General features: G+C 41.4%; 1 protein-coding gene across 1 annotated transcript; it reads right to left on the bottom strand.

Moving 5' to 3' along the window:
* Positions 1-1,541: 1,541 nt before the first annotated feature.
* smtnl2 (smoothelin like 2) lies at positions 1,542-26,564 on the bottom strand. The gene is made up of 10 exons (XM_085479130.1): positions 26,472-26,564; positions 25,232-26,175; positions 8,699-8,780; positions 7,890-8,150; positions 7,742-7,804; positions 7,601-7,661; positions 7,393-7,515; positions 7,184-7,307; positions 4,469-4,620; positions 1,542-2,536 (listed from the first exon to the last, which is right to left on the bottom strand). The coding sequence occupies exons 2-10, from the start codon at positions 25,907-25,909 to the stop codon at positions 2,410-2,412; spliced, it is 1,671 nt and encodes a 556-aa protein (XP_085335256.1). The 5' UTR covers positions 25,910-26,175; positions 26,472-26,564; the 3' UTR covers positions 1,542-2,409.
* Between the last annotated feature and the right edge of the window lie 453 nt (positions 26,565-27,017).

The following is a 27,017-nucleotide window of genomic DNA, read 5'->3' as shown; positions in this document are numbered from 1 at the left end:
AGTGGGACAGCCAAGCCTGAGCCAGAGGTTTGGTCTGTTGGTTCTTGCAGCAAGCCGGCAGATATGTGATTTAGTATACATATGCACAGAAGGTCTGCCTGCACCAATTACTTGTTGACTAAAGTATAAAAAAAATAATAAAATAAGAAATGAGGTAAGCTAGCAAACACTAGGAAAGTCAAGCAGTTTCTTTCATGTACAAGTATATTTCCACCTGTCTCTTTTCCTACCGCTCCAAAGTTCAGCGTCAGCGCGTGCACCTGGACTAAACCAAATCACGAAATAAGGACGGGGGAGGTGGGGTCAGAGGTTGACTGGATTTACTCTTTGTTTCGAAAAACAAAACAAAACCAATATTAGGAAACAAACACCTTTGAAGCAAACCGCATTTATGGTCATGTATGGAAGCCATATTGATGGGCTAATAATTTTTGTTAAAAAATAAAAAAATAAAATAAAGTTACGGGCGCTTAGAATCCGTAATTTTTCTCCCCCTGACGGCGCCCATGGGAAATATTTATTTGAATTTTAAATCCTTCGTAGGGAGTTTGGTTATGTAAGAAAAATAATGAACTTTTCACTTTAGCCCTATTTCTGAGAGTGTACAGGTGTTAGGGTCATGTTTTTGTTTAAAGCTTGAGAACACAATATATGTAGATGCCTTTCCATTACACAGTTTGGTGTCAACACTAGTTGGACACTGGAAAGACAATAATGGAAAAATAATCTTATTATTCAGTCTTTTTCAGTAACTTGTGCTGATTTTGTTCAACCAGGTCAAGAAAAGCAGGAATCCCAACTATCCTGGGGTGTCACATAGTAGGTTTTGTCTTCTGTGTCTACCGTTACATTGCTCCTACAGTTCCCATGAGATAATTTACATTCTAGACGTCAGGCACAGTCCACATTATGAGGTTGGATCATGGTTTGTTCATGAGTTGGGCATCCCTTTGTGTTTTACACTTGCTTTTTCTCACTTGCTGTTTTTTCTTTCTTTTCTTTTTTTTTCTTGCTTAATACTTATACTTAATCTTCTACTCAATTGTCAGGCTTAAAAACTACTTGGTTAGGTTTTGAAGAAGATCATGGTCATAACAACAAACCTGACCTGCCAGCTGTTATAATTTAGGAGAGACAGAAGCACAGCACTATGGCTTTCTGACCAAGTAACACTGAAAGTCTATCCAGTTAACTGGAACTTCCAAGCAGAATCGATCTTTAGGTAATATATTTGAGCTTGTACGATGTGGAGGAACCTAAGATCATATCATACACATGGTACAAAATCTCCACACATTGCAGATGGTCTGGAAACCGATGCTGTCCAGCTGCAATCAGCTCCAACAACTGGAAGAGACACTTAAAAACCACACAGACCCAAACAATCACACAACTTGATGGATTTACAAAAGCCTGATCACATGATCAACTATTTACAATTGTTATGTTTTATTTTACTCTTTCATTGTAACTTGAGTGACCATAAATTTAGCGTTGCTTAGTTCCCAAAGAATCCAGGATAGAAAAAAAACTGCAACATATAAATTTCACTGTTTATTTAAATTCGTTTCACTTGTGTCATAATATAGAAGTAGATATTAAGAAAAAAAACCCAGTTTTCCCAGAGAAGTAAAATTTCTTGATGTTGTTTTCCATATTTCAGCATCATCTAAGTGTCATCCAGCATATGTGGATTGAAAGATTGCTCACCATCCATCCATCCATCCATTCGCTACCGCTTATCCTTTTCAGGGTCGCGGGGGGTGCTGGAGCCAGGACCTTCTTGCTGTGTGGCAACAGTGCTAACCACCGTGCCACCGTGCTGCCACCGTGCTGCCAGATTGCTCACCATCATATCAAAATATAATTTTATTTTCTACAACACTGCGTCATATATGCCCTAAACAGTCGGACGTACAGCTTTACGGAATGTGACATTTCTGAGACATACCTCCTCTCCACAGGTGCGCAAGTTGAAATTAATATGGAGGTTAACCTACAAGCATGTGTGACAATAATGAACACAGCAACATTTCTGCTCTCTCTCCAGTATATCTCAGCCATACACACAAATACTCATACACAAAGTAAAAACCTAAATATAAACCACACACACATACACAAAAACTGCTGACCGCTGTGTATGAATCCATCTTCATGATTGTTCATACACAGCATGGATGAAACACTGTCCACTCTGTCAGTGACCCAAGCTGTGAGCACTTCCCCTCTGGGCTGCTTCTCCTGCAGCACAATAGAGGATTGTTTATTTATCCACCACTAGGGGGCGACCTAGTCCTTCCAACGTGCCAGCTCTGTCCACCAGCCCTACATGCAGAGGCCTCTGCCTGACAGCAAACCAGAAATTAGCTGATAGCATGTTGATGTTTTCAAAGAGGTCTTTGAGCGTCACTCGAACTTCCGCAGGTGATTGTAGAGGGACTGCACGTAGGTGAAGACGCACATGGGGTCTGGCTTACGGCCCATGATCATCATATCGTCCACCTCAATCAGCCGGTCACAGCCTGCCTTCGTTCTGGAGGTGGAGATAAAGGAAGACAAGTTAAGAAAAGGGAAGGCTAGAGAAGTGGCATCAGGGGTATTTCAAAGAGTGGACTTTCTAACTTTCTAAAGAAGAAGATTGAAGTTACCTAATTATTGATTTACAGGACTGAACTGTATCATGCAAAAAATACACAGCAGCCAGTCGTGTTCTGAACCTGTAAAGCTGCTGAAAATGGATTTTTAACAAACATGTTTTGTTACAGTTTGTTACAGAATGACATGGTGGATGTAATCATCCTGATATGTGTATTCACTGTCCTGTAAGTCTCAGATCTCTTTAAGAGGTCAAGTCTAAAGCTGGTCACTGAACCCACTGAATAATGCTTTTCAGTCAAAACAGCTTAATTCTGCTGCAGGCACAAAATAAACTTGTCTTTAATCAAGTAGTGCACGTCCACGCTGTAGGTCTGTGTAGTGCAGTGGGATAATAAGCTGGGCTTTATGAAGCCATTTGGTCAGTGTTACGTTTCGGTGTTGTCAGTGTGTTGTTTTTGGCGTGACTGTTATGTGTTTCCTGTTTTACTTTGAAAGTCTGTGTTATCTTAGTCTTTTCAGTTTACGTTTCCCTGTCTTGTCAGTTCTGAGTTGCCCCAGCTGTGTTTCCCTCTTGTTGTCCATTTTCCTGATTGCTCCCTCTAGGTATTTAAACCCTGTGTTTCAGTGTGTCATGGTCGCGATCTCCCCCGTGTTGTAAATAGTTTGGTGTTTTGTTGTAAATAAATAGTTTGTTGTAAATAGATTTGTCGATACTTTCGTTTCGGGATTTTGGTGGTGAGCTTTAGTGGGGTTTTTTTGTGTGTGTGTTTTTTTTTTTTTTCTTTATTTTTACTTTTTTTCGTGTTGCACTCCGGTTGCCTAGGCCGGGGTGTAACATCAGGGAAAAGGAATGCACACCTTTCATCAAATGTGAAAAAGGGAGGGGAAAAAAAGCATGGAGAAATAAAAAGGACTGGATCTGCAGGAGTAATGATCGTTTAAAACGCGTGCATTTGGGTCTTTGTGGAGAGCTATAAAACAAACCAAGAGAGAAAAGCCATTCAGAAACATCCAACCACAATAAAGCAGACATGCATGGCTGATGGAGTTAAGGCTCATAAATCTTTTAAAGCCATATTAGCAGAATCCAGACACCACAACTGAGCTCCAGCTAACTAATAACTGTTTGTGTTTGTAACACAACAAGAGTGGGAGGAAGTTAAAGGAAAACTGTGACATCTGGGCTAATTTATGTCAAACACAATTAGCTTACTGTACATTTAACATGCTGAGATGGAGCTCTTGGGTTTCTTGCAGTTTCTCTGAGTGCTGGACCTTTGAGAGAATTTGGTTGGACATCTAATCCTGCGAAGGTTGTGGCATTGTGTTCACACACACACACACATACCTGCTTTTACAGATGCGCTCACACTCTCTGATCAGTTAGTCAAGGGCATTTGGTTATTGGTTACTATCTATCCTCCTCCTCCTGTAGAAGGGAATTTTTTTATAGTACTGCAAAGAGCCGTGTGAAAATGTATCTGTTTTTAGTGAATTAACCTTCCATCAAAGCAAAATGAAAGGAAATATTTTGGTTTTACAAAACTAAATGAAATATTGAAATGAAAAATAAAAAAAATAAAAAAACAGAATGAAAATAAACATAATGTTTGAGAGAAGATAAAAAACATTAAAATGAAATAAAAAAACATTCTTGTAGTGTCTTGTTAAAAATAAAATATACGTGAATGTCATTAAGAATATAATTTAAGGCCTGGTAAGAATGAGAAACATAACGTCTTCTACATATAATATGTAAAACCTACGAATTGACAGAAAGTGTATTTTTTAAGCTTGTGAAGCAGCACTTTGTCATATCTTCAAAAATAAATTATCCACAGCCTATTTTCATATTGTTATCACTCACTCTGCAGTTCCAAAGGCCAGCTCAAAGTTGTGCCTGCGATTGGCCGGTGACAAAGAGGTGTAGTCAAACTCGGTGGGAAAGAAGGAGTGAACCAGGGCACAGAAAGCCATCCCATCACTCCAACTGGATGAGAAGTTCTGGATGTCGATGTTCTGAGGATAGGAAGAAGTGATGATGAGTGTGTGAGAATACTGCATTTAGGAGAGCAGTGAGAGGTAAAAGATAGACACGTGACTTGTTGCAGCTTCATAAAGCTGTCTCCCCATCCGGCGTCTAACCCATAATTATGATGGCTAAAACAGACTTCCCCCTGCTCTGCTTCTCTCAGTCTCTGACGTGCTCTTGAAATCACGCTGTTTCAAGGATACCCCTTTATTGGTCTGGAGTTTGGCTTGAATGAAATGCAACACGTCACGTAATCGAATGAACGTCTCCCTCTTCTTCTTGTGTGTGTATGTAAGAGTTTGCTACAAGTTAATGAGAGTCTTGCTTGCTTGACTGTAACCAAAACCACATGGAGCAGCTGGCTCAGGCTGCAGTCAAGAAAAAAGGCTTTCAGAGTGCAGCAAAGTGTCACTTTGCACTTTGGGACCTCAGCATAAACCACGCCTCCACACCTCCGCAAAACACACATGTGCAATTAGACGCACCTATTTACCACAAGGATGCTCACTGCTACTGTAGTTGAAAGGAACACAGTAAGCACATTAGCAGTCCCTCTGTGTACCAACAGGGTAAATCAGCATGAAACAGCTGCATGTATCTAGGTCGAGTATTCTAATTTATAGTTTTCTATCTCTGACACACATTATGTACCCTGTCCAGTTTATTTGGGGAAGTACAATTATTTGTGTCACTTCCAAGAGTCCTATAAGTCAGTCAGTAGAACTGCTGTCACTTGTGTCCAAACAACAAGCAGCAGCTCCAGGAGCTCTAGTGCAGTGTCAACGTGTATGAAAGATGGCTATAGCTAGCGTGACATTAGCCACTAGTTTGTAAAGTTTTTAAGTTAGTCATACACGTCATTGTAGTCTTGGGAGTTTGAAAAAAAAGAATGGGACTGGACTTCTTTAAGTTTATGATGTGTCTCTCATCCAAGAGGCTTCTTCAGTCTAAAAAAAGAGTGGAGAGTCCCAGGTATTTAAACCTGAGTAGAGGTTGTTCCCTTTGGACTTGGTTACTGACCCGCTATTGATCATGTGAGTCATTACGTCAGGAAAGGTGTGGCTCATTACCATCACCAGGATTAAAACCACCTCCAAACGACTTTACTTGTATTTTCAAGCTCCTAAAAGCCCTTACACACTCATCACACTGCGAAAAAATGACAAGAAAAAGAAGAAACAGTTTCTGGATCTATCCAATTCTCGCAAGAAGGCAGCAGCAGGGAAGATTTCACGGTTTGATCCAGGGGTTGAAGTTGTATCATGACTACTTTCACACATATTTCAGGATGCCAGTGGGACAGTTTGACCTCATGTTGGCAGAGTTGGGATCACATCTGAGGAGACAGAGTAATCATTTTAGAGAGCTGACTGACCGGAGCAGCAGGTGTGATTATTTTACTATTTCCATCTCATTGTGTATTCAGCAGTAGCCCATGTTTTGAGCTACAAGCGAACTTACTGCCAAATGTAGAGGTCTGATTGTTTATATCTGCTTATTTGGATCTGAATAAAATAAACACACAAAATATTATATGCGTCTGGTGTGTAATTTTTTAGGGTCATGAAGCTTTTTTTTCTTAATATGCTAATTTGGGCTAATTGCTGGTTTGCCCACTGCTTTGTACTGGACACCGTGTCACTCTCAGAAAAAAATTAATTAGTCTATTTGTCAAAACGTTGAGCTAATTAGGACTATTTTATTTGGAAGCACATAAAAGTAAGGTTAATATCTACCTTCTTGTATTTATTAACTCTTGTAGCGAAAGCTAATTTCACCAAGGCCTGTTTTCTACCCTATGAATTTACCTTGTTCTCCAATGACTTCCTTATGTCAAGTCATTTATAAAAAAAATCTGAAAATGTCAGGATGATCAAAAAACACAAAACAAAAGAACCTAGATGCAAAAATTCCGATGACATTTAGTATTCCATTATCTACTTATCCTTATACCGCTGTGTAACGTAGTATGCTCACTTGCTAGCAGGATTTTGTGGGGCTCGAGAAGCAACCTTACAAACTACCACAAAGTCAAACTGGATAGACCAACAGCTGTAAAACATTATGGAGAGGACAGTATGAATGTATTTGCGTCTTCCATTAGCAGCCTTGTGTTCTTGTGCTTCCAACTGTAAAGCACAGCTGCAAACATCTAATCAGCACACGAACATGTTGTCAAGTTTCCACTACGTTAGAGTGCAACAAAAAAAATAAACAAAGAAGAAAAAAGTAACTCTGGCTGAAATATACTCAGGCACACTGGATTATCTATGTGGTGCACATCTCTGAAAGTTTGTTTTTGTGCTATGGTGAAGTGAAGTGATGTCAGTGACTGTGTGGAGAGCAGGAAACAGTTGACGAAGGTAACTGACCATCATCTGTTCTGGAGAAGGTGAAACGTAGAAAATCAGTGTTTAAGCCTATTTGTCAAAATATTCAATAGCTACAGATAATTTAATACATTTAAAAAACATATACGTTTACAAAAGTGTGACACGTTCCCCTCCAGGCTTTATTGGCTGGTGAGACTAATGATAATGAGTGTTTTACCTGGTAGCCGATGGTCTTGGAGCGACACCACTCGAGAAGGATCTGTTTGATGCTGCTGGCAGTGGACACCCCGAAACTCTGCGAGCGCTTCAGCTTGGGCTTCGACTCCACTGGTTTAAGACGACTGCACACAGAAAGAAAGGGGAAACAAAGATAAATAAGACCGCTGTGTTGATGTGCTGCCAAAGGTAGCATTACGATGCTCTCACCTGGCCTCAGAATCCAGTCTTTCAAAGATAGCTCGACGGGCTTGAGCACCGATGTTACGGGGCAGAGTCTGTGATCTCACCAGCTCCCGCCTCCTTTCTCCCATCTGCCCAAAGGAGCCGTCACTGCAGGATGACAATGCACAAGTGTCAGACAAAGCAAAAAGATACTTCCTCTGTTCTGAGAGTGTGATGTTTGCCATCCAATTACCTGTCAGACTCCCGTAGACCTGAGTAGGTCACAGACTTAGCAGGAACTGAATTTGCCTTCTCTGGAATAGACAAGGCAAAAAGTAAATTATGCATATCTGCAATACTTTTATGTCTAGAACTTTCTGAAACAATGACTCACCCTGAAGATAAGGAGATCCCAAAGCTCTGATAGGTGTAGGAGTCCAGGATTTTACAGAAGGTGCTGCTCAAAGGAAATTCTAATTTAGTTACAATTTATGCTGCGTTCATGTGTCATAACATTACTTCATGATGTAACTGTCAGCTACCTGGTTGTATCGGAGACTCCTCTATTGGCTCAGGCAGGGTGGTGCTAGAAGCTGGCTGGCCACCAGGTGAGGCCTCGGAGGAGGCCAGAGAGGTCAGAGGACTTGCAGGGCTACTTGGAACAATTGGTGAGCTTTTGATTTCTGCTGTCTTGGTTGTAGCAGTAATGGGCAGGTGGGGCATCCGCATGGTGACAATGGGAGCGTGCTCATGTGGAGAGTCAGTGGGTGGAGAGATCTTTCCATGTACCAGCACTGAATGTTCTGATTGGATGAAAAGGTATAAAAAGCTGATAAAGCATGCTAAAGATACAATCTAGGAGCAAAGAAAGACAGACAGCACTTCATAATAACTTGCTGTCATTCCCCAACATTTACCATGAATTCCTCTGAATTGGAAAGGACACACAGGAGACTTCAAAAATGAGAAATTAGACACAAACTAAACTGTAAATATTTGGGGACTTATAGAAAAAGTACAAACACTGTGTCTCCTTCTTACTGTATTATAGACTTTCCTAACCTTACCTTCTTACACTGTAAATATAGATTACTTAAGGTGCTAGTGTTAGCTGATAACTCCCCCACTTTACCCTCTGTTCCAAAAATGGTTCTGCTTTGATTTTTATGGTCTACAAATGATACACTTCCTAACGCTATAGCCACAAAACATCATAAATCTGTTTCCTTTGGCTAAGCACGCTGGGTAAAATAACTGGAAACTCCCTGAAACAATGCTTTGTGACTGTATCATCATTAACTGCGGGGACAAGCTGCACTGCGAGGATGTGAGACCATAGCTGTGTGATTACCTTTAGAAACAGCGTGTCCATTTTCCTGTCCAGAATGTGTCGGGGCTGGGTCGACTTCAATTGGCTCCTCTCGCTCAATGCTCTGAAACACACATGAAGTCATAGTCAACGGCATGCCAACAACAGACATGAAGTTATGTTTGACCTTCATTTGTGACAAACAGGAGGGCCATTTTTCTTCACTGCCACAACACAATGTCATACACGTAAGATGAAAACCAGCAACTTAAGACTCTTGCCATTTAATCGTTGTAGGATTGATCAGCCGATTGTCTACTGGAATTGCCTTCCCCAGTGGACTAAAAACTGCACTTGGTCACCTTTTTATTCTCCTCTTAGTTTCATGTTTAGCTTTTCAAACACCAATATGTTATGTTTGGATTGTAGACAATTCATGTTCCTCTGGCTTGAACAAAAAAAAGAAGAAAAGAAATCCAGATGCTCACTGAGTCATTGTTGGACTCTTTCACTCCTTTCAAGTTTTCAACTTTTTCTCCAACATATGGCTTTTTTTGACACAGCTTCAGACAAAACAAAACAAATTGGCATGCCACAACTGAGTGCACTTCAAAGCCATTTATTTTGCACATGGACCTCAGTGAAGGCCTGCAAGTGCAAGAGGCAGAGGGATGCTTTGTTCCATGCTTGTGTCCCCCCCCCCCTCCTTTGATAAGACTCGGAAAGTCTTTGTTTTAAATCGGGTGCTGCATGTCAGCGACATGCTCAGGGATGGGAGAACAGCCAAAATCCACCCGGTTCTGAGTGCTAAAGTGACTGGGATCAAGTTTTTAATGTCAAACATCATCAGTATCCAGAGTTCGTATTTCAGCATTTACGTGACCCCACTTTTCTTCCTGCCTCTGGAATCAGTTCAGTCTTGTAGCTAAGGAGAGGCTGTCCTTTCTCTCTCACCACACCCTGTCGGCCACATGGGACAACTAATCACCATCCTTACCTCTATCTCACACGCTTAATGCATGGAGCTGCTGTTCCACATTGGTTGTGGCCAAAGTTGCTGTACTTTCCATGTGGCCTTGTCAGATAGATAGGCAGAGTTTAGTGTGACTATCGTCAGAGCAACACTGCTCAGGTCAACAGTGCAGCACTGACAGTATTTGCTCAAGGTCACAGGTCTCTGGTTCGCCTGTGTCAGCAACTGCCTCAGATAGTTAATGTCTGAAATGGCATCATATCAAATTTAATCTACTATTATAGCTTTTATTATGACGATCGTATAGAAATTCCCTCGGGCCTTGTTAAATTCTATTATTTTATATTTTTGTAAAATGTTATATATGATGTGCAAATTTTACCCTAAGTGATCCTGAAAGAGCTCTTCACAGACGTAACGCACCTTCGGGCAGCCATGTTGGGCAGCCACAGCTTGTTGAGCAGCTGGTTGTACTTCAGACTTGGCTGTCACAGTGGAATTAAGTAGACAGGGCCGATTCTTGCACAGCATTTGACTGAAAATATTATATCTTCAGTGATGCATCTGATGCACCAATTGTGTGTTTAGATAACATCAGTGTGCTTGGAAGCATTTTTCAGTTTCTGTTCACTCCATGAAATTTTTAATCTTCTTTTCCCTGATAGCTTAATCTTTCACAAAAGATGACTGTCGCTCCCTGTTCCTGTTCAAAGGAAGTTCTTCCTTCCCAGAATTGCCACTTTCTGCCATGTTTTAATTTTCAATTTAAATCAATTCAATTGTATTTATATAGCACCAAATCTGTTGCCTCAGGGCACTTTAGATTGTAAGGTAAAGACTACTGAAAAACAGAGAAAAACCCAGCAATCACATGAACCCCAACAAGCAAGCACTGGCGACTGTGAGAAGGAAAAAAACTCCCTTTTAACAAAAACCACAAGCAAAACCAGGCTCAGGGAGGGATGGGGGTTACCAGATGAAGACAGGACAAATAATTCCTATGGAAGAGGGCCATAGATTAGTAATAACCAATAATTAAATGCAGAGAGGTGTATAAACACATAGTGAGTGAAGAAGGTGACTGAAGAAGAAAGACTCATTTGCATCTTGGGAATCCCCCAGCATCCCCCAGAGAGTTCTCACTCCCTGTCTCATCTTTTGGGTTCTCTCTCTAATATTTTAGGGTGTTTACCTATGAAGCTCTCTGTTACAACTGTTGCTGTGAACTGGCATTATAGTCAAAGGAGCTTGCAAAGAAAAGCGTCTGGACTTCTTTAAGTTACTTGAAGACGTTTCACCTCTCATCCGAGAAGCTTCTTCAGTTCTAAGGTCAAATGGTGGAGAGTCCCAGATATAAACCTAGTGGGAGTAACCCCCCACAGAGGGACAAAAGGACCCCCTGATGATCCTCTAATCGCCTGAGCCAAGGTGTGAAATTGGGTGTGGGTCCCAATCAGCCAGAGTTTCGGGTGAGTTCATTGTGAAACCTGGCCCCACCTTATCATGCGAATTCCTGAGATCAGATGGCCCAGGATGTGAGTGGGCGTTAAGGCGTCTGGGAAGGGATCTCAAAACTGGATTACAGATGGCAGAGAGTTGGTGTCGTAAACCCCCGCCTCTGTTCAAAGATGGTCGCTCACAGTGGACATAGATGCTTCTTTCACTCCTCTTTCAAACCATCTGTCCTCTCTGTCCAAAATGTGAACATTGGCATCCTCGAAAGAGTGTCTTTTATCCTTAAGATGCAGATGGACAGCTGAGTCTTGTCCTGTGGAGGTGGCTCTTCTGTGTTGTGCCATGCGCTTGTGAAGTGGCTGTTTGGTCTCTCCAATGTAGAGGTCTGGGCATTCCTCGCTGCACTGTACAGCAAGAAAGAGGAGTGAAAGAAGCCATCTATGTCCACTGTGAGCGACCATCTTTGAACAGAGGCGGGGGTTTACGACACCAACTCTCTGCCATCTGTAATCCAGTTTTGAGATCCCTTCCCAGACGCCTTAACGCTAGGTTTATATCTGGGACTCTCCACCATTTGACCTTAGAACTAAAGAAGCTTCTCGGATGAGAGGTGAAACGTCTTCAAGTAACTTAAAGAAGTCCAGACGCTTTTCTTTGCAAGCTCCTTTGACTACGATGACCTGGATGACTGAGAACCTTTACAGACAAGTGGCATTATACATTCAAACTGTACTGAATTAAAAATTCACTTTTTGGTTCAGACTTCAAAACTCCTTAGACAAAGTATCTAGCTCTATCTACCCGCTGATAAAAACTTTTTTTCACCCAGGCAGTTTGGCAGCTGGTCTGGAGCCAGGGTCTTATCTTAAATCAGTGCTTTACAAGCCAAAAGCTTGAGGCCACAAACGCTGTTTAGAAAGCGTCATCAACACTTTGCTGGTCTAGAAAACCCAGAAAAGCGTAGCACATATGCACGTCGCCATGCAATTGAGCAGATGTGAATATAAACATTCAAACAAGGAAATAAGAGTGCAAACACTGTCAAGACTTTAAAACCTTGGAAAGAATTTTCAAGTGTGAAATGACCCAAATTATAGAATAAAACGGCTTATTACTTCACTGTAGCAGTCTGGAGCCATCGGTTTGCTGAGATCTCGACCCACCCAATACAGTGGAGATATATTCACTGGATAATGTGTTTAGGTATTGGAACCATAAACAAAACCCCAACAACACCTAAAGAATAAAGAAACAACCTCAATTGCAACGTCTCAGAAGACAGAAACTTGAAACTTCTGCATCCCCTCTGTACATACATGTATATACAATGTGCTGCTCTGGCTGTGAGACAGCACACTGTGCTCAGTTGAGGAAATCTTGGGGCGTGTATATGTGTGCATGATAGACAGAGTGAGCTCAACGTATAGGAATGCTGCTGGGTCATGTGTGTGAAAGCAAGGCAACAAAAGAGAATGTGTGCACGGACAGGGGTGGTGTCATTTTATTAAATTGTGATGACACACTCAATAAGGGTAATGTATGATAAAGTGAGGAAAGCAAAAGACAGGGAGTGATTTTATATTCCATGATGGGAAATAGTGTAGAGGGGCTGGGAATAAGGGTAGTGAGGTGGAAACAGCTGGCTATCCAGCAGGAGGAGGGAGACAAATTGCAGAATGTCTGGCTTTGGGGAGGGGAGCTTCCCCGACTTAAGTACTCAGATCATCAGATGTCCACTTTAGGTCAGAGGGGGAAATATGAGAGCATAGCTGCTGAGGTTCCTGTAAACTCTCTGGCATCTCGAGGTTTATTTGCTGGCAGAGCGCGCAGCTGAACGCTGTGTTCTGCACACTTCACGTGGCACAAGGTTGACCAGAGACCACAGGACAGGCCGCACTCATCACATTTCTGCATGCATTTGGTTAAACAAACACTTTGGCACAAGAGCCTCATGAGTAGGAAATCAGTCAGCTGATATCTGTTGGATTGCTCTGCACTTGATGTGCTGATATTTTATCAAAAGCTGGATGTCAGCCAGACAGTGTCTCCTAACATTTGGAAGTACTAAAATGTCTGTAACGTGATGAGTCTTTTGAATGTCAGTGTGCAGTAGATAAATATTAGTACTATTCTTTAGGGGTATTTTTTGACCAGTGAAGGTCAAGACTCAGGTTAGAAGCTGCTACACAGCTAATATTTATACACACACGAGTGAATACGCATGTAGTACTGACAATGAGGTCAAGCAAACATTACAGAGTTTCAAGTTGCTGAGCAGGATTAGCATTAGCATAGCTCACTAGGACATCATTACTCCCAGCTATGTAAAAATCTACGATTTTGCGAGATTGCTCCATGATTTCATGAAACCCCCGAAGTAGTTTCAGGAGCTGAACCTGTATTTCACATAAAAATGCAAATGTTGTTACAGTCTGTGTTGTGAGCATGGTTTACCTCCCAATCCAAATCTTCATTAAAAGTCACCTGAACTAACTTTAAACTGTTTAGATTTAGACTTCACCACTTCCAGCCAATTAAATTATTGCTAGACAGGCCACCTACAAATGCAGTATTTTTGTGCCATGACACTCAGCATAACTACACCCATGCCAAGAATTAGCATCTGCTTGAAATCCTGTATCCTTGTTAATTAGGCCTCACATTTTAAAGACATCATCACCTCCTCTGGTTCCAGATTCATGAACCTTTAACATCCAACAGTCATGTCTCCCTGTACTGGCAGACACGTGTGTAATAGTAGCTGTAAGCAGGAATCATAAAAACACAGAGAAAGCCAAAGTGGATGGACTTTAAGGAGGTCAGCTTACATTGTCTGCTTTCTTGTTTTGCTTTAGTCTTGCACAATTACATTAATGATGTTAAAGCTCAGAGGTAACTGCTAACTATTAGCATAAATGTGAATATGCATGAACGCACATGTATATTCACATTTATAAAAGCTCCTTTTTCTTTCTTAGAGGTACAACAAATCCACCAGTGCGTCACTGCATCGTGAGTGAGGAACTATAAAATATCTGGACCAAACTGTTAAAGCAGAGCAGAAAATGTAATGAAGCCCCCAGTCTGAGAGTAGAGACAGAGGAGGAAATATGAGGAAAAGGAGAACATATTAGATTTTTGCACTCTGAGGTACCCCGTGGATAAGTGTCCGACCTCCACTGAAGGAAACTGTACAAAACACTATCATTTCGTTTAACCCCCAGTCAAATAGCTGATTTGAAATCAGGGTATTCAGTTAAATATTTTATTTGTTAACCTTCAGAAAAACATCTAATCATTACAACTGTGTAAATGTTTGCAATTTAGCTCAAACTGAAGACAGCTACCATCCCTCCTCTAGTGCAAGTATATACCAGAATATTTGCAAATGTCAGCTGTTGCTTTGGGACAACACACCCGGCATGTAAACCTGTCTGTTCAAACAGGACGAGGTATGAGGGTGATGGTTGAGCGCCATATCCTGTGTTTAGTCACAAGACATTGTTTAGCTGTCAGAAGCGTCTTCATCAATGACACCTTAATAAAGACTCTGAAAGGGTGGGGGGTGAGGTGAGGATGGGAAAGAGACTGAACCCTGAGCTGCCCTCGATGAAAATGTGTGCCTGTCAGACAAGTAGAAAATAGTGCTTGGCTGGGTGAATGAAGCTTATGGTAAAAATGACCGTTCACTTAAGTGGAAAAGCGCTATGAGCACCAGTCTATTTTCTTTAAGCGAATAGTCTGCTTAATAATCTGCACTCTGAATAGTTGCGGTTTGGGGAAGGCCTTGAAGAGGACTGGCGGTGGCTCCCCGGCCTGGCAGATCCCCATGTACTAATGAGTACTAATAAGAAGCGAAAGAATTGAAAAAGGGGAGGGAGGGGCATAAAGATAAGAACGAAAAACTTGTAGAACTGGGGGGACTCATATATAGATAAGACCCGCAAGGTGCGTGTCTGGAGGCGTGGTCCCGCTCCTGAATTTCAGATAATTTATCTCCAATTAATGAAGTCATCAGGGTCTCTGAGGCCAAAGATAAACTGCTCTGCTTGGTGACATCTTGTGCTTTAGCCCTCTCTGAGTTCCAAGCCATCACAGTCAACCCTAACTTGACTTTCTTTGTTCTCTAGGAGAAAAATAATGCTAATGCAGTGTCCTGGTACTTCAGAAAATGTTGCTTTTAAAATGTGGTTGGCTGACCAGGTGTATAGCTAAATGTCTTTCTTATATCTGTTGTTTTTTCATCTTTCCATCTTGTAAGCCGTCCTCTGTCCTTCACTCTCTTAGAGTGACCTTTGAGTGCTGGAGGAAAGAAACAACCATTAAAAAATGTTGGCAAGCTGGCGCCCTTCCAACAAGTGCTAGTGTGAAGGAAAGTGTGTGTGTATGTATGTGTTACCCATTACCTAACTTTAGTAGCTACTTATTTGCAAAACAAATGCCCAAACGCAAAGATTTCCATGAATACACGCATGATTACAGAGTGAAGACTTGTGCGCTTGTAGCGATACAGGACTATAAACTACATATTGTAAATTTTTACAGAGCTTGCAAATTATCATACATCACTGTGAATGCGACCTTCCATTTTTCTATAGCAGCAAGAAAAAGGTCAAAGCAGAATACAGATAACAGCAAACTGTCCAGAAACATATGAAGCAAGAAGCATGTTATCATGTACAGAAGCTACTGTAATGCTATCAGAGGAAACAGTTACACAGGACTCCAACTCTGTAATTTCCTTACTGGGGTCTACTGAGGAATCATTTTCTGAAGGAAATAGACACACTCACACCACCTGTTCTTCAAATACATTCACACAGCCTGCAATTTCTTAAAGAAAAATCCCAGGGAACACCACTTAGGGTTGGGAGTGGAAAATATGCACAGCCTTTGAACTGAGACAATATAAAAACCTAATTGCAGGTGAGAATTACTGTACAGGGAAAGGTTTACTTCACTAACATAGCACCACTGAATGCAAGATGCAGTCTTAGCTGCTGCTGCCAGCATGTGGTTTCACTTGTGCTTTTCAGACTTTTCTGAATTTTCTGATAATCCTGTGTCTCTCAGAGACAAAGGAATAAAACGTGGCTAAATGTAGTGAATACATTTGAACAGTGAACCTGTTGTTCGGTGAATGTAAACTATGTTAAGAGTATAATTTACAATCCACTACCTGCCGCATCTCAAAAAAGGACATTTGTAAGCTTTTCCTTGTGTGTTGGTGGTTACGTCGGATTCATTTGTGATTTAAGAATAATGGAATAAGAACACAGTTTGTTCTGTGTCTTTCAGGCCAAGTACTGATGACAAATGGGTCCAGGTGGGCTTTTGGAAATGGACATTTCTCACAGTAACATCTCGCTCCAACATGTGGAAGCAATAAAGACCTCCCCTCCTCCATCCTCCTCTTTTCCAGGCAATGAGGCAGAGGATGTCAGCATAAACGGGGGAGTTTGACATGCTGACCTCTACTATGTTGGTGAACATGAACGGTCTGGATCTCCTCTCCCTTCACTCTCATTTGTAGCATACAGCTGAATACACCAGACAGGTGTGTTGTTATGTTTAGAGAACCAGGTGAAAAAGGAAGGCCGCTTCACTAATCACCTCACTTTAGTATTCCAGTGCCAATATGTGATGAATTATGCCCAGTTAACACTCAGTGGATGTGTGGCACCAAGTATGTATCTATTAATTTCCCAAATGTCCAAAGCAGCTACAACATCAGGCTCAGCTGTCTGTGCCGGAAGACTCTACTTCTGAAAAAACATGTAAATTTTTGTGCACTCTCACCAGGACCTTGTCAAAGTGTCACCTAACCCCTAAAACCAGTTTTCCTTAAAGTACCTTCTGGGCATTGCTCCAAGACAACAAAGCCAGAGTGCTGCTAAATGAAATCTGTAAAGTATTCCCAGCATGGGACTGAGTTGAGATAGCCAAAGAGGCAACCTTAAAATCTATCAACTCCTGAAGCTGACTTCCAGAGGGCAGCGAGAGTGAGTGGTCCCACAGGCTGGTTGGTCAGTTATTAACCTGTTTCCAGAGAGATGATGACAGGAACACGGCCTATTGTCTGGAAGTCATTAAGAGAGCCAGGGGTAGTCTCTGGGAGTGGCTGCATACCTCTGTTAAACCCCCAGCATGTGTACACACACACACACACACACACACACACACACACACACACACACACACACACACACACACACACACACACACACACACACACACACACACACGTGTGCACGCAATACTTGGTTTCTTTTCAGCTGTTCCTCAGTTTCTGTTCTGCATTTCCATATTGGTTCAGACTCAATAGCTTCAGTTTAGGAGAATAATTGTTCAAAATAACTCTGATAAGCAGTGTGTACCTCCAAACCTGCTTAATAACAGCCAATCACGAGGGTAGACATACTTCTATAATATGTTGTGTATTGATAACTGACTCCAAGATAGGAGTTATGATCTCTTAACATCCATCACTTAGAGACACTAAGTGTCATTCTGGCCTTACAGTGCTTCTGGTCTAAGATTTCTACTTAGTTGTACTACATAAGAGAAAATCCCATATTAAGGTGTGGACATAAGTAACCCTATACCTTCCTGTAAAAATGAAGTGGTGTTTAGGGGACTAGTGACCTGGTGGATGTTAAAAGGTTAAACTCTGTTTTCTGTCTCACTCATGACTGTATTAATAGCCACAAAGAGGAGGATGGGGTGTTGGTGCCAGGAATCCAGCCTTAAAGTGCAGCCCAGCTCGGATGGGAATATGGGGGAAGGTTAAAGGGTGAGGAAGGGGCCACAGAGCCACACAGAGAGAATAGATAGATGGATGCATGTATGGATGGCAGACAGATATCAGGAGTTGTTCGTCACAGCTATCAGAGACTGTGGGGAGTCTCCACAGGCGGGTGTGTAAATGTCAGCTGTCTTTATCACAGAAGTATACAACACCATGCTCTTTACCCTGCAGTGTAGCCTTCTAACTCATTTATTTGTCTTTCTGCACCCAGACACACATTTTCAGTCTGTTAAAATCTGACCAAAATTTGAGTAAAGTAATTAAGCAAACCGATTAACTTTAAGTCTTGGACAATGCAACCCTCTCAGGCTCAAATTAAAGTCCTGCAGTGGTACTTCTGAGTAAAAAAACCTCATAAAATATGTATGTGGAGTCAGGTTGTTAGTTTTTAACTGTTGTAAATCGGCAACGCCTGCCTCAAGAGGGTTAATCACTGTTGCCTAATTCAGAGTTTCAAATAATCCCTGTTGGTCTTAGACTGGGTCTTGGAAAACTCTGTTAGCCTATCCTCTGTGTAAAGTTAGTTATTATTAATCTCTTTCACAGTGTGTCTTGTGTCCTGTCTTCTTCCATTAACCTCCACAATCCAGGAGATAGTTGTCCCTCCTTGAGCCTGGTACTGCTAAAGGTTTCTTCCTTTTAAAAGGGAGTTTTTCCTTCCTACTGTCACCATTTTTTTTTCATAGGGGATCATCAGATTGTTGGGCTTTTCTCTCTGTTATTGTAGGGGTTTTACCTTACAATGTAAAGTCACATGAGGTTTTGGTGATTTGGAGCTATATAGATAAAAGTAAGAGGTGGGAATGCAATTGTGGGTTGCACTGCTGCTCCTCCACATTGAAAGGAACCAGTTAAGGTGGAGTGTTCAAGGTATGTCCCTGCATAAAAAGCCCCTGGGGTAGACCCAGGATACGCCAGAGAGATTATATCTCTTGGCTAGCCTGGGAACACCTTGGTGTACCCACCAGATAAGCTGGAGGAGGTGGGTAGGGGAAGGTAGATTGTTTGCTCATGCTGCTTCCTCTGTGACCCAGCCACCCAGAAAGTGGATGGATGCATTGAACTGATATTTAAAACAAGCCGTTTTTGGTTCTCTTTCCATTTCCTTTAGAAAACTGCCATTTGCAGCTCCATCCCTGAAACTGTCTCAAACTGAGAGCGTAAAGCAGATGGACTCACATCTAATATCTGCTAATGTTATTATTGCAAACTTTGGCTATATTAGTGGCATGAAAATAAAGAATACTACGATAGATCTACTTTTTAAATCAAACTACAACGAACCCAGAAAAATGAAGTTGGCTAACATGATGTGTGTGTACATTGAATCACCATATATGCATAATTTATATGTGCGCATACAAAGCGAGAACGATACTATTGCGGTTTTTACTAATTTACTGCTAAATGAGTGCAGCAGCAGGCAGTAATCCTGGCAAAGGATGTGTACTGCAGTTTGGACTTGGGTCAGTGCATTTAAATGGCCTGAACATGCAATCATCAGTTTCTTCTCAGTCTGTGACTAAACTAAAAGAGTGTAGGCTGACTGCTACAATGGTCTGTTGCTCAACTGTGTAGATAGCATCAGTGCTGGATTTTATAATGTTAGTGGGAGATGGATATCACGGGTGTATGGGGAGGGACTGAGGGGGTGTAACAAATCTAAAGATTAGACCACAGCTTAGCTGCTCGAAACTCTGATAAATATACAAGATTTCCCTTCAGCTTGCCAGTATATTATTACTGTCATATGAAGTTTAGGAGCTTGGTATAATTGCTGTAAAATAAGACATGGGTTGAGCCAGTGGATAGCTTCTGTCTTGAAGCAGTGGTAGAGTGCAGATGTTCTTTAAAATTAAAACCACATTTCCCATAAATCCTGTTGCTTCCTGCTAGGTCTGCCATCACCAATAAAATCCTTTGTTGAATTTGTACCAGACTGCTGACAAGAACAAAAATACCTCAAAATGTGCCTGGTAATGATTTATTGATGTTTTAGATGGTGCATGAAAACAACACATCGGCAACTGCCCAATATGCAGTTTTTCCATTGTGAGTCATAAATCAAGCACACCCATTTTCCACACACTAAAAACAAGTGAGAGCCTCCAGGGATGAAAAATAAAGGCAAAGCAAACATCAGCTTCAGTTCCTGTAGTGGTCTCCATAGACTGCCATCTAAAATGACCAAAATACTGCCCAAACTGACCATTAGTAAGCTTATTTATGGTCTGATATAAGACTGTTTTGACTTTAAGTCTATAGTTAAGAGCAGTAAATGGATGATTTTATTTTTAAAATCTTATAAATATACTTATACCTCAGCACCAAATCCAGGACACTGTTGCTTCAATAAAAGACACCCTGGGAATAAGAAAAGGCCACTAGCTAATGAAAAAACACAACTCTGTTGTTGTTTGTGCATTGCCACTGACCAATAATGCTGCTTTGTGACTGGGGAAAGACAGTGGAGAATTTGTTCTTTCTGTGAGAAAGGCTTTCTAAAATGCTGACTCTTTTTAAAATAGTTAACAATGTAAAATAATCTGTTTCATCCAAAACCACAAATTTTTGTTGAAGTAGTTTTGTTGTGCAAACCTAACCAATGAAATTAGTAGATCAACATTGATTTTTGGTTTCAAAACAGATCCCGTGGTCAAACATAGAATGAGTGCTGTGCACTATGTTGCTTTTCAGTATCTCATCTGACATTCTAAAGGCTGAAGGAAAACATCTCCCAATACATTTAACTGTCCCTATCACCAAGTTGCAAAGCTGTAGCATCTCAATCAGTTGCAACAGTGGTCCTGGAGCACGACGACCTGAGGTCATCATTGGTAACAGCCACAACTCTAAACAAAAAAAACAAAACACGCACACACACACACACACGCACGCACGCACGCACGCACGCACGCACGCACGCACGCACACGCACACACACACACACACACACACAAATGTGTTTCCATTTTAAACGAATTTCACCGAACTTAATCAGATGAAACAGAACTTCTCATATACACAGTTATGATCATCTTAATGAGGCAGATGGACATGACTAATAACCTCAGTGAAAATAAAAATACATAAAGTACATTTCCACTCAGCTTCTTCTTTAAAGAGAAGGGAGACCGCAGCGAAAAAAAAGAGACTGATCATGAATAAAGACGCTCATAACTCACTCACAGATACATGCTGCAGGTGCTTTCACTTCACTACCAGAGCGAAGGTGAAATGTGTGCACACAGGTGCGTGTGTCCGCTTGTGACCGCTTGGCATGTACATTGATGGTGAGGAGTAACAGCTGGAGAGCAGGATGGAAGACGACACGCCTGTACACATCTCTCTGGCTGCAGATAGCTTCAGCCTGGACACGAGCTGTGAAGTATGCCTGCAGTCTTTGTATTTTTTTTAACAGAAACTGAACTCTATGCACCGTATCCTCCCCATCTCACCTTGACAGCCAGGTGAGGATGTGGCACCTGAGCGAGCTGCAATTATGATTTCAAACAGCAGCCATGAAGCTAATTACCACAACACAGAGCACACACAGCCAACCTCTGTGAACACATGCATTATTCTGCTGTGTGTGGCTGACAGTGGGGGATCTCCCACAGCAGAGATACACAGAAACAAAGGTGCCCTTGTGTTGTTTAGCTCTGACCACATGATTTCACAGAAGATAACATTCTTCTGTTGTATCCACGACATAGTTTGGTAATCACGGATACAGGAGCAACAGCTATTACCATAAAGTGTGCAAGTGCTTTTAACGTTTTTGTAAGACTTGTAACTCTGCATGAATATCATATCATCAACAGATGTAATCATGTATAGGTGCACCCATGGCTTCAAAAGCTAGCAGTGCCCATTTAGCAGAAATAAATTGCTTGTGGGTAATTTCTGATGACCCTTCGAGGTAAAAATGCAAGATGCTTGTCTTGCATGTACTGCCTGTTTCTCCAGCAACATATCAATGGAGCTCCTTCCATAATGCTGCATTTCTTTTGAGACATTCCGTGGTGGATTTGCAAGACTTCTTAAGACCACTGTGCTTGGTGTGTGGTATGAGGACCCAAAGTTATCTTTGGTTCTCACAAAATATTTGCACAGTGTGTCTGTCAACACAGACTAAATTATTTCAAAAGGCCTGCTCTCCAGCTAATTGTTCATTAGTTATTTGTTTTGTAAGGAGATATAAATATATAGAAATATAGTGCTCTTTGACACTAAAAGCCATTGAAACACAACGTAAATCCTACAATGAAATCTGGGGCTTTTTGGAGAAACTATTTACTCTTAATTTGGTGGTCAAGTCCTTCCTTACTTAAAAAAAACTCTACATCCACCTTTTCTATCTAGCATTTTAGATGTTCGCAAGATGACATGCTAGAATAGCAAGGAGAAAACCAGACCCCAAAGACGTGAGAGGTTCAAATTAGTGATGCTCTGGCCTATTTAAAAGGAAGAAAAAAGATCAGACAAGTCAGCTGGTCTAAAATGCTAAAGTTACATTCTGATTGATGTGCATGTGTATTTCTGAAGCTGTCAATGACATTCTTTGTGAACCAAATCATATTTTAAATGCTACAGTATGTGTGGCACTTTTCAACATGCAGCAGATGGCACATGCGCAATGCTAACTTGCTGAATGTAGTTAAAGTTAGCAGAGGTAGCACCAGCAGCTTTCTTTTCAAGTACTAGTAGTAAGAAGCCAGCAAAGCAGTAAGGTGCCAGCTGGTGGTGGATGGCTCCATTGATAAAGCCAACATCTAACTTCTGTTGGACATTAATAAAATAATAATATAAATATTTTATTTCACTGACTACCATTTTGGATGCTGCATGTCCATGTCTATGTTTAAGGAGTTCCAAACTGCCTCTCATATGTTCATAGGAGTGAGATAAATACTTCATGATCATGTGTGTTAATGTGGTGTAGTGTAGTGCATTGAGTGAGTCATTCAAACTATCTGAATGCCAGTCCAGTTGACATAACCTGGAATTCTAATTACTTGGATGTAAATAACCACTTTTTCAAAACGCTGACTAGTTATGTCAGCCGTTTCCATACAATGTGTTTACTACTTCCCATGATGGTATGTGTATCTCCCAGCTTTGTGTCAGCGCTGAGTGCACAGGAAAGGCTAAATTCGGGAGCTGCCCTGCTCTGAATAAAAAGCAGACTTAATACTAACCTCATGATTGTCACACTTTCCACAACTTTATGGTGTGTCTTCTCAGGACCTCCTCCTGCCATACAAGTTTCCCAATGCCACTTTAAAGTACTAGTAACAGCTTGACATGTGACTTCACATATTATCTACTGTTGATGGACTCACAATGGTGGTCATTGAGTTCAGCAAAGCGAACATCTGCTCTGCAAAAATCTTTGGCATAGAAAATGAAAAAAATAGAACCAAGATTTTAATAATATACTATACAATCACATAAATGTAAGCACATTGAACAAGTTTAAGTTTTGATAGGGCAACTTGTGTATCTCACTCACTCTCAGCTGGGATAAGTTGGGGGTCATAGGTAAGATTGGTGCATGCCTTAAAAATGCATTTAATATTCTCAAGTTCCATTTAATTCTATCGCTCTGAAATTGCAAATACTTGAAGGGTATAATCAGTACTCCAAACCACTCAATCGCCTAGGAACGGGAAGACATTAAAAAGCATCTTGATCGTCTTAAGCTGCTGTCTAGCCTAAATATTTAGAAAGTTTCCTTATTTCTCTAAGGAACCCATAAATTTATCATGAGGACAAGGCCAGGAAAACCACACGCTCATCATCAACCGGCTGAGTGATGCAGAAACCACAGGATGGATAAAAGCCAGGAGATTCTCTTTCGGTTTCATCAGAGGCTAAACAAGCCAAGGAGGAAAACAAAACCAGCTGATGTAAATGGTTAAGAACAGTCATAAGACAGAAGACATACTTTCATGAACTGCATCCCAAGTTGAACTTAAAATAACTGGGAATAGCTCAGAAAGCACAAAACACTAAAACTCTGACTCACAGACTCATTGTGATGTAACCCACATGGACACATCATGAAACCAGCTCTAAAACATTCTTGGCATCTGAAAAAATATCAGCTTTACAGAAACTAAGAGAACAAGCTTGTTTTGTTAGCTTCACCCACCAGTTTCTGGATGCAGTCATTAGAGTTTCAAACGACTTTCACAAGACCAAAGGAGAACTATGTAATCATTCAGGTGAAGCTAAGGCATGAAAATCAAACCAAAACTGGATAAACGTGGTACATCCAGGACTAAGGCAATAATGACTAACCAGAGCCGACATTTCACAATGCTGACTTCAAATATTTAGTACAGGTCTGAAAAACCACACAACCGCACTAACTTCACCTCCCAGGAGCCTTCTTGACTCATGTTACTGCACTTCATAAATCCTTAAGCATCCTGGCAGAGGGCTATTGTGCAACCACAGTGACATAGCCAGTGCCTCGTATGACACATCTACACACCCACAATTCAACATTGCTTCATTTAAACTCATAAATCTGTGTCTTTACCACTCTGGCCATTGCAACTACTGCTACTTTGCAGTTGCACTATATTAAATTTCCATTCATGTTACAAAGTACATGACAAATCTGAACTGTAAACTAGAGAGTAGATAAAAATATGCGAAGAGCTTCTACAAGAACCCTGGAGGGCATCAAGTGTACATTTTTTTGGAATAGATTCCTTGAAAGAGTGTAACATTTCTTCCCTTGCAGGCTAAAGCAATGATTTTCAGTCAGGTTACTGCCAGGGAACAATCAAGAAACTTTTTAAGGAACAATTAAAAAGTTAAAGAAACAATATATATTGCAGTAATATTACAACAATTTAACTGCTAGCTAAAGTAAAACTCTATTTTTAGCCAAATGTAATTATAAAACTGAGATATTTAAATGTGTCTACAGTTTCAATTATTACCAATAATATAACAGATAAACTGAAATTGTGAACTACAGATATATAACCATCTATATAAATGTATCTGCTAATATATGCTAATGGAAGTTAGCAGTTAGCTAAGTTAGCACAACATTTTAAGGTAACAGAGGCACATAGGCCTAGGCCAAGACAGGTAGAAACGGAAAAATGTATATTCCCTGACAGGTTGCTGATGGTTACTGTTGTCAGTAAAAACCAGTTCAATATCAGTGAAAATAAAAATAAATGCGACATGGCAAGGTTGACTGAAGAACTTTCACATTTGTTCATTCGGCACATTTGTTCACTCTAGACATCAAAAACCTCTGAACCACTAAAGAACTCTTCATGAATGGATTTCTGCTCTATGAAGTACTCACATTTGTCTTGCTGGACACAGCAAAAGTGGCTCGGCTGGAGAAGCGGGTGATGGAGGGGCTGCTCCCAGACACTGGGCTTGTCACCATGGAGGAAACTCTGGAGCCAGCTGGAGGACTACTGGAGGTGGAGGAGGATGAAAAAGTGGCAGGGGGGGATGCAGGGATAGTCTGATTGCTGAGGCTGCTGTAGGTCTGGGCTTGGCTTCCCAAGGTGGAGGTCTGCATGTGTAGATGAGCCTGACTCTGTGTGTGAGCCTCACCTTTTCCGTAGATCACCTCCTTTATCTCATGGTGATTCTCCTCAATGTCATCTAGGTGGTTCTTGTGGTTTTGGGCATGTGTGTGGTGGTTGTTGTTCAGCAAGGTGCTCCTGTCACATGTGATGCCACTGAGGAGCTCCACCTGTCGAGTCAGAGAATCCAGCTGACTCCTGAGCTGCCGATTCTCCTGCTGGAGATGAACCACGGCTCGTCCGAGGGGCCCACTCAAGTTGTTCGTCTCCTCCAGACGACGCTCCATACCCAGTTTAAAAGTACTCACATCCACATGGATCTCCCTGATGGCATCCCTTAGAGTGTTCTCATAACGGGCTAGTGCTGCACACACAGTCTCGCCCTCTGGAGAGCAAGATCCTGGGCAGCACACTTCTCCCATGTCACCCACTGCTGGGGCTTCCATTGGCACAGATGCCACCACTGCTGACCCTTGGGGAACAGGCCAGATAGTCTGCAAGTTAATGACTCCCTGGTGACGGTCTGCCTCAGTCAGTGATCTGAGAGTTTTGCCGGAGGGGGTGGGGACTGATGGACAGGAGTTAAGAGGTGAAAGTTTGAAAGGGGTTGCAAAGGACTGGTCTGTGTTATTACCACTCCTTCAGCTACGTCCCGAGATAGGATGCTCAATAAGGTCTGCTTTCCAGGTACCAACTTCACGCCAGCTTCTGTCTGAAAATACAAAGTGAATAAAATGCAAACACACTGTTAAACTCTTCAAAGATCTGCTGAAGCTCAACTGAGATGACTGTCTGTGGAGGATAATTAGGGGAAAATTTAATATCTAACAAAAACTGACACAGCAAACTTGATTCTAAGCAAAAGTTCAGACTGAAAAAAGCTACATTGTTTCAAAGAACTGAGAAGAACAGAATAAAAGCATTCATTTCTTTGAGCCTGATCTGATTTACAGCTGCTGAGAAACACAACGATGAGGTCATCTTCACCCACAGCTGCAAAAAACCTACCTCGGTTTTGCTCTTTGCTACAGCTCACCAGACTTTCTTCGGCAGCTGTATGTCTGTGTGTGAGGGTGTGCGAGCTCTGCTCTGCTCTGCTGGCTCTCTGGTTTGTTTAAAGGTTGATCACTCCTCTGGCCTTGGGGAGGGAGGAGAAAGGGAGGGATAAGGGAGGAGGGTAGTGGTGGAGTGGAGAACTTGCATGCAAAGAGTAGTAAATGTGAGGGGAGGGGAAGCGGGGCGGTGCAGTGGGTAGATTTTATGTCCTAACACTGTCTAAACTGTCTTACTCCTCCTACCCTTTATGTTACAGCAAGTTTTCCCTGTTTAAATGTATACATGTTAGACGATATTGGAAGAAGAAACAATGAAATATGACTGCTGTAAAATAGAGTATTCGTGTTTATCAAAGCCTGTAACTTGAATGTATTTTTTGCACGTATTATATAGTGGCCACTCACAACAAATTGGTTAAACACCACTGACATTCTCCTAAGCTGAACTGACGATTCTGTTTTTCATACAGCTGGTTGAAATACTTGAAATGTGTGCTGC

Source organism: Copadichromis virginalis, linkage group LG14 (assembly GCF_057382275.1).
Source record: "Copadichromis virginalis isolate Kocher_CV1m ecotype Utaka linkage group LG14, C_Virginalis_male_GT1.1, whole genome shotgun sequence".
In the NCBI taxonomy this organism is placed as follows: domain Eukaryota; kingdom Metazoa; phylum Chordata; class Actinopteri; order Cichliformes; family Cichlidae; genus Copadichromis; species Copadichromis virginalis.
Note: the sequence above shows the minus strand (reverse complement) of the source record. Positions and strands in the feature narration are given on the sequence as shown.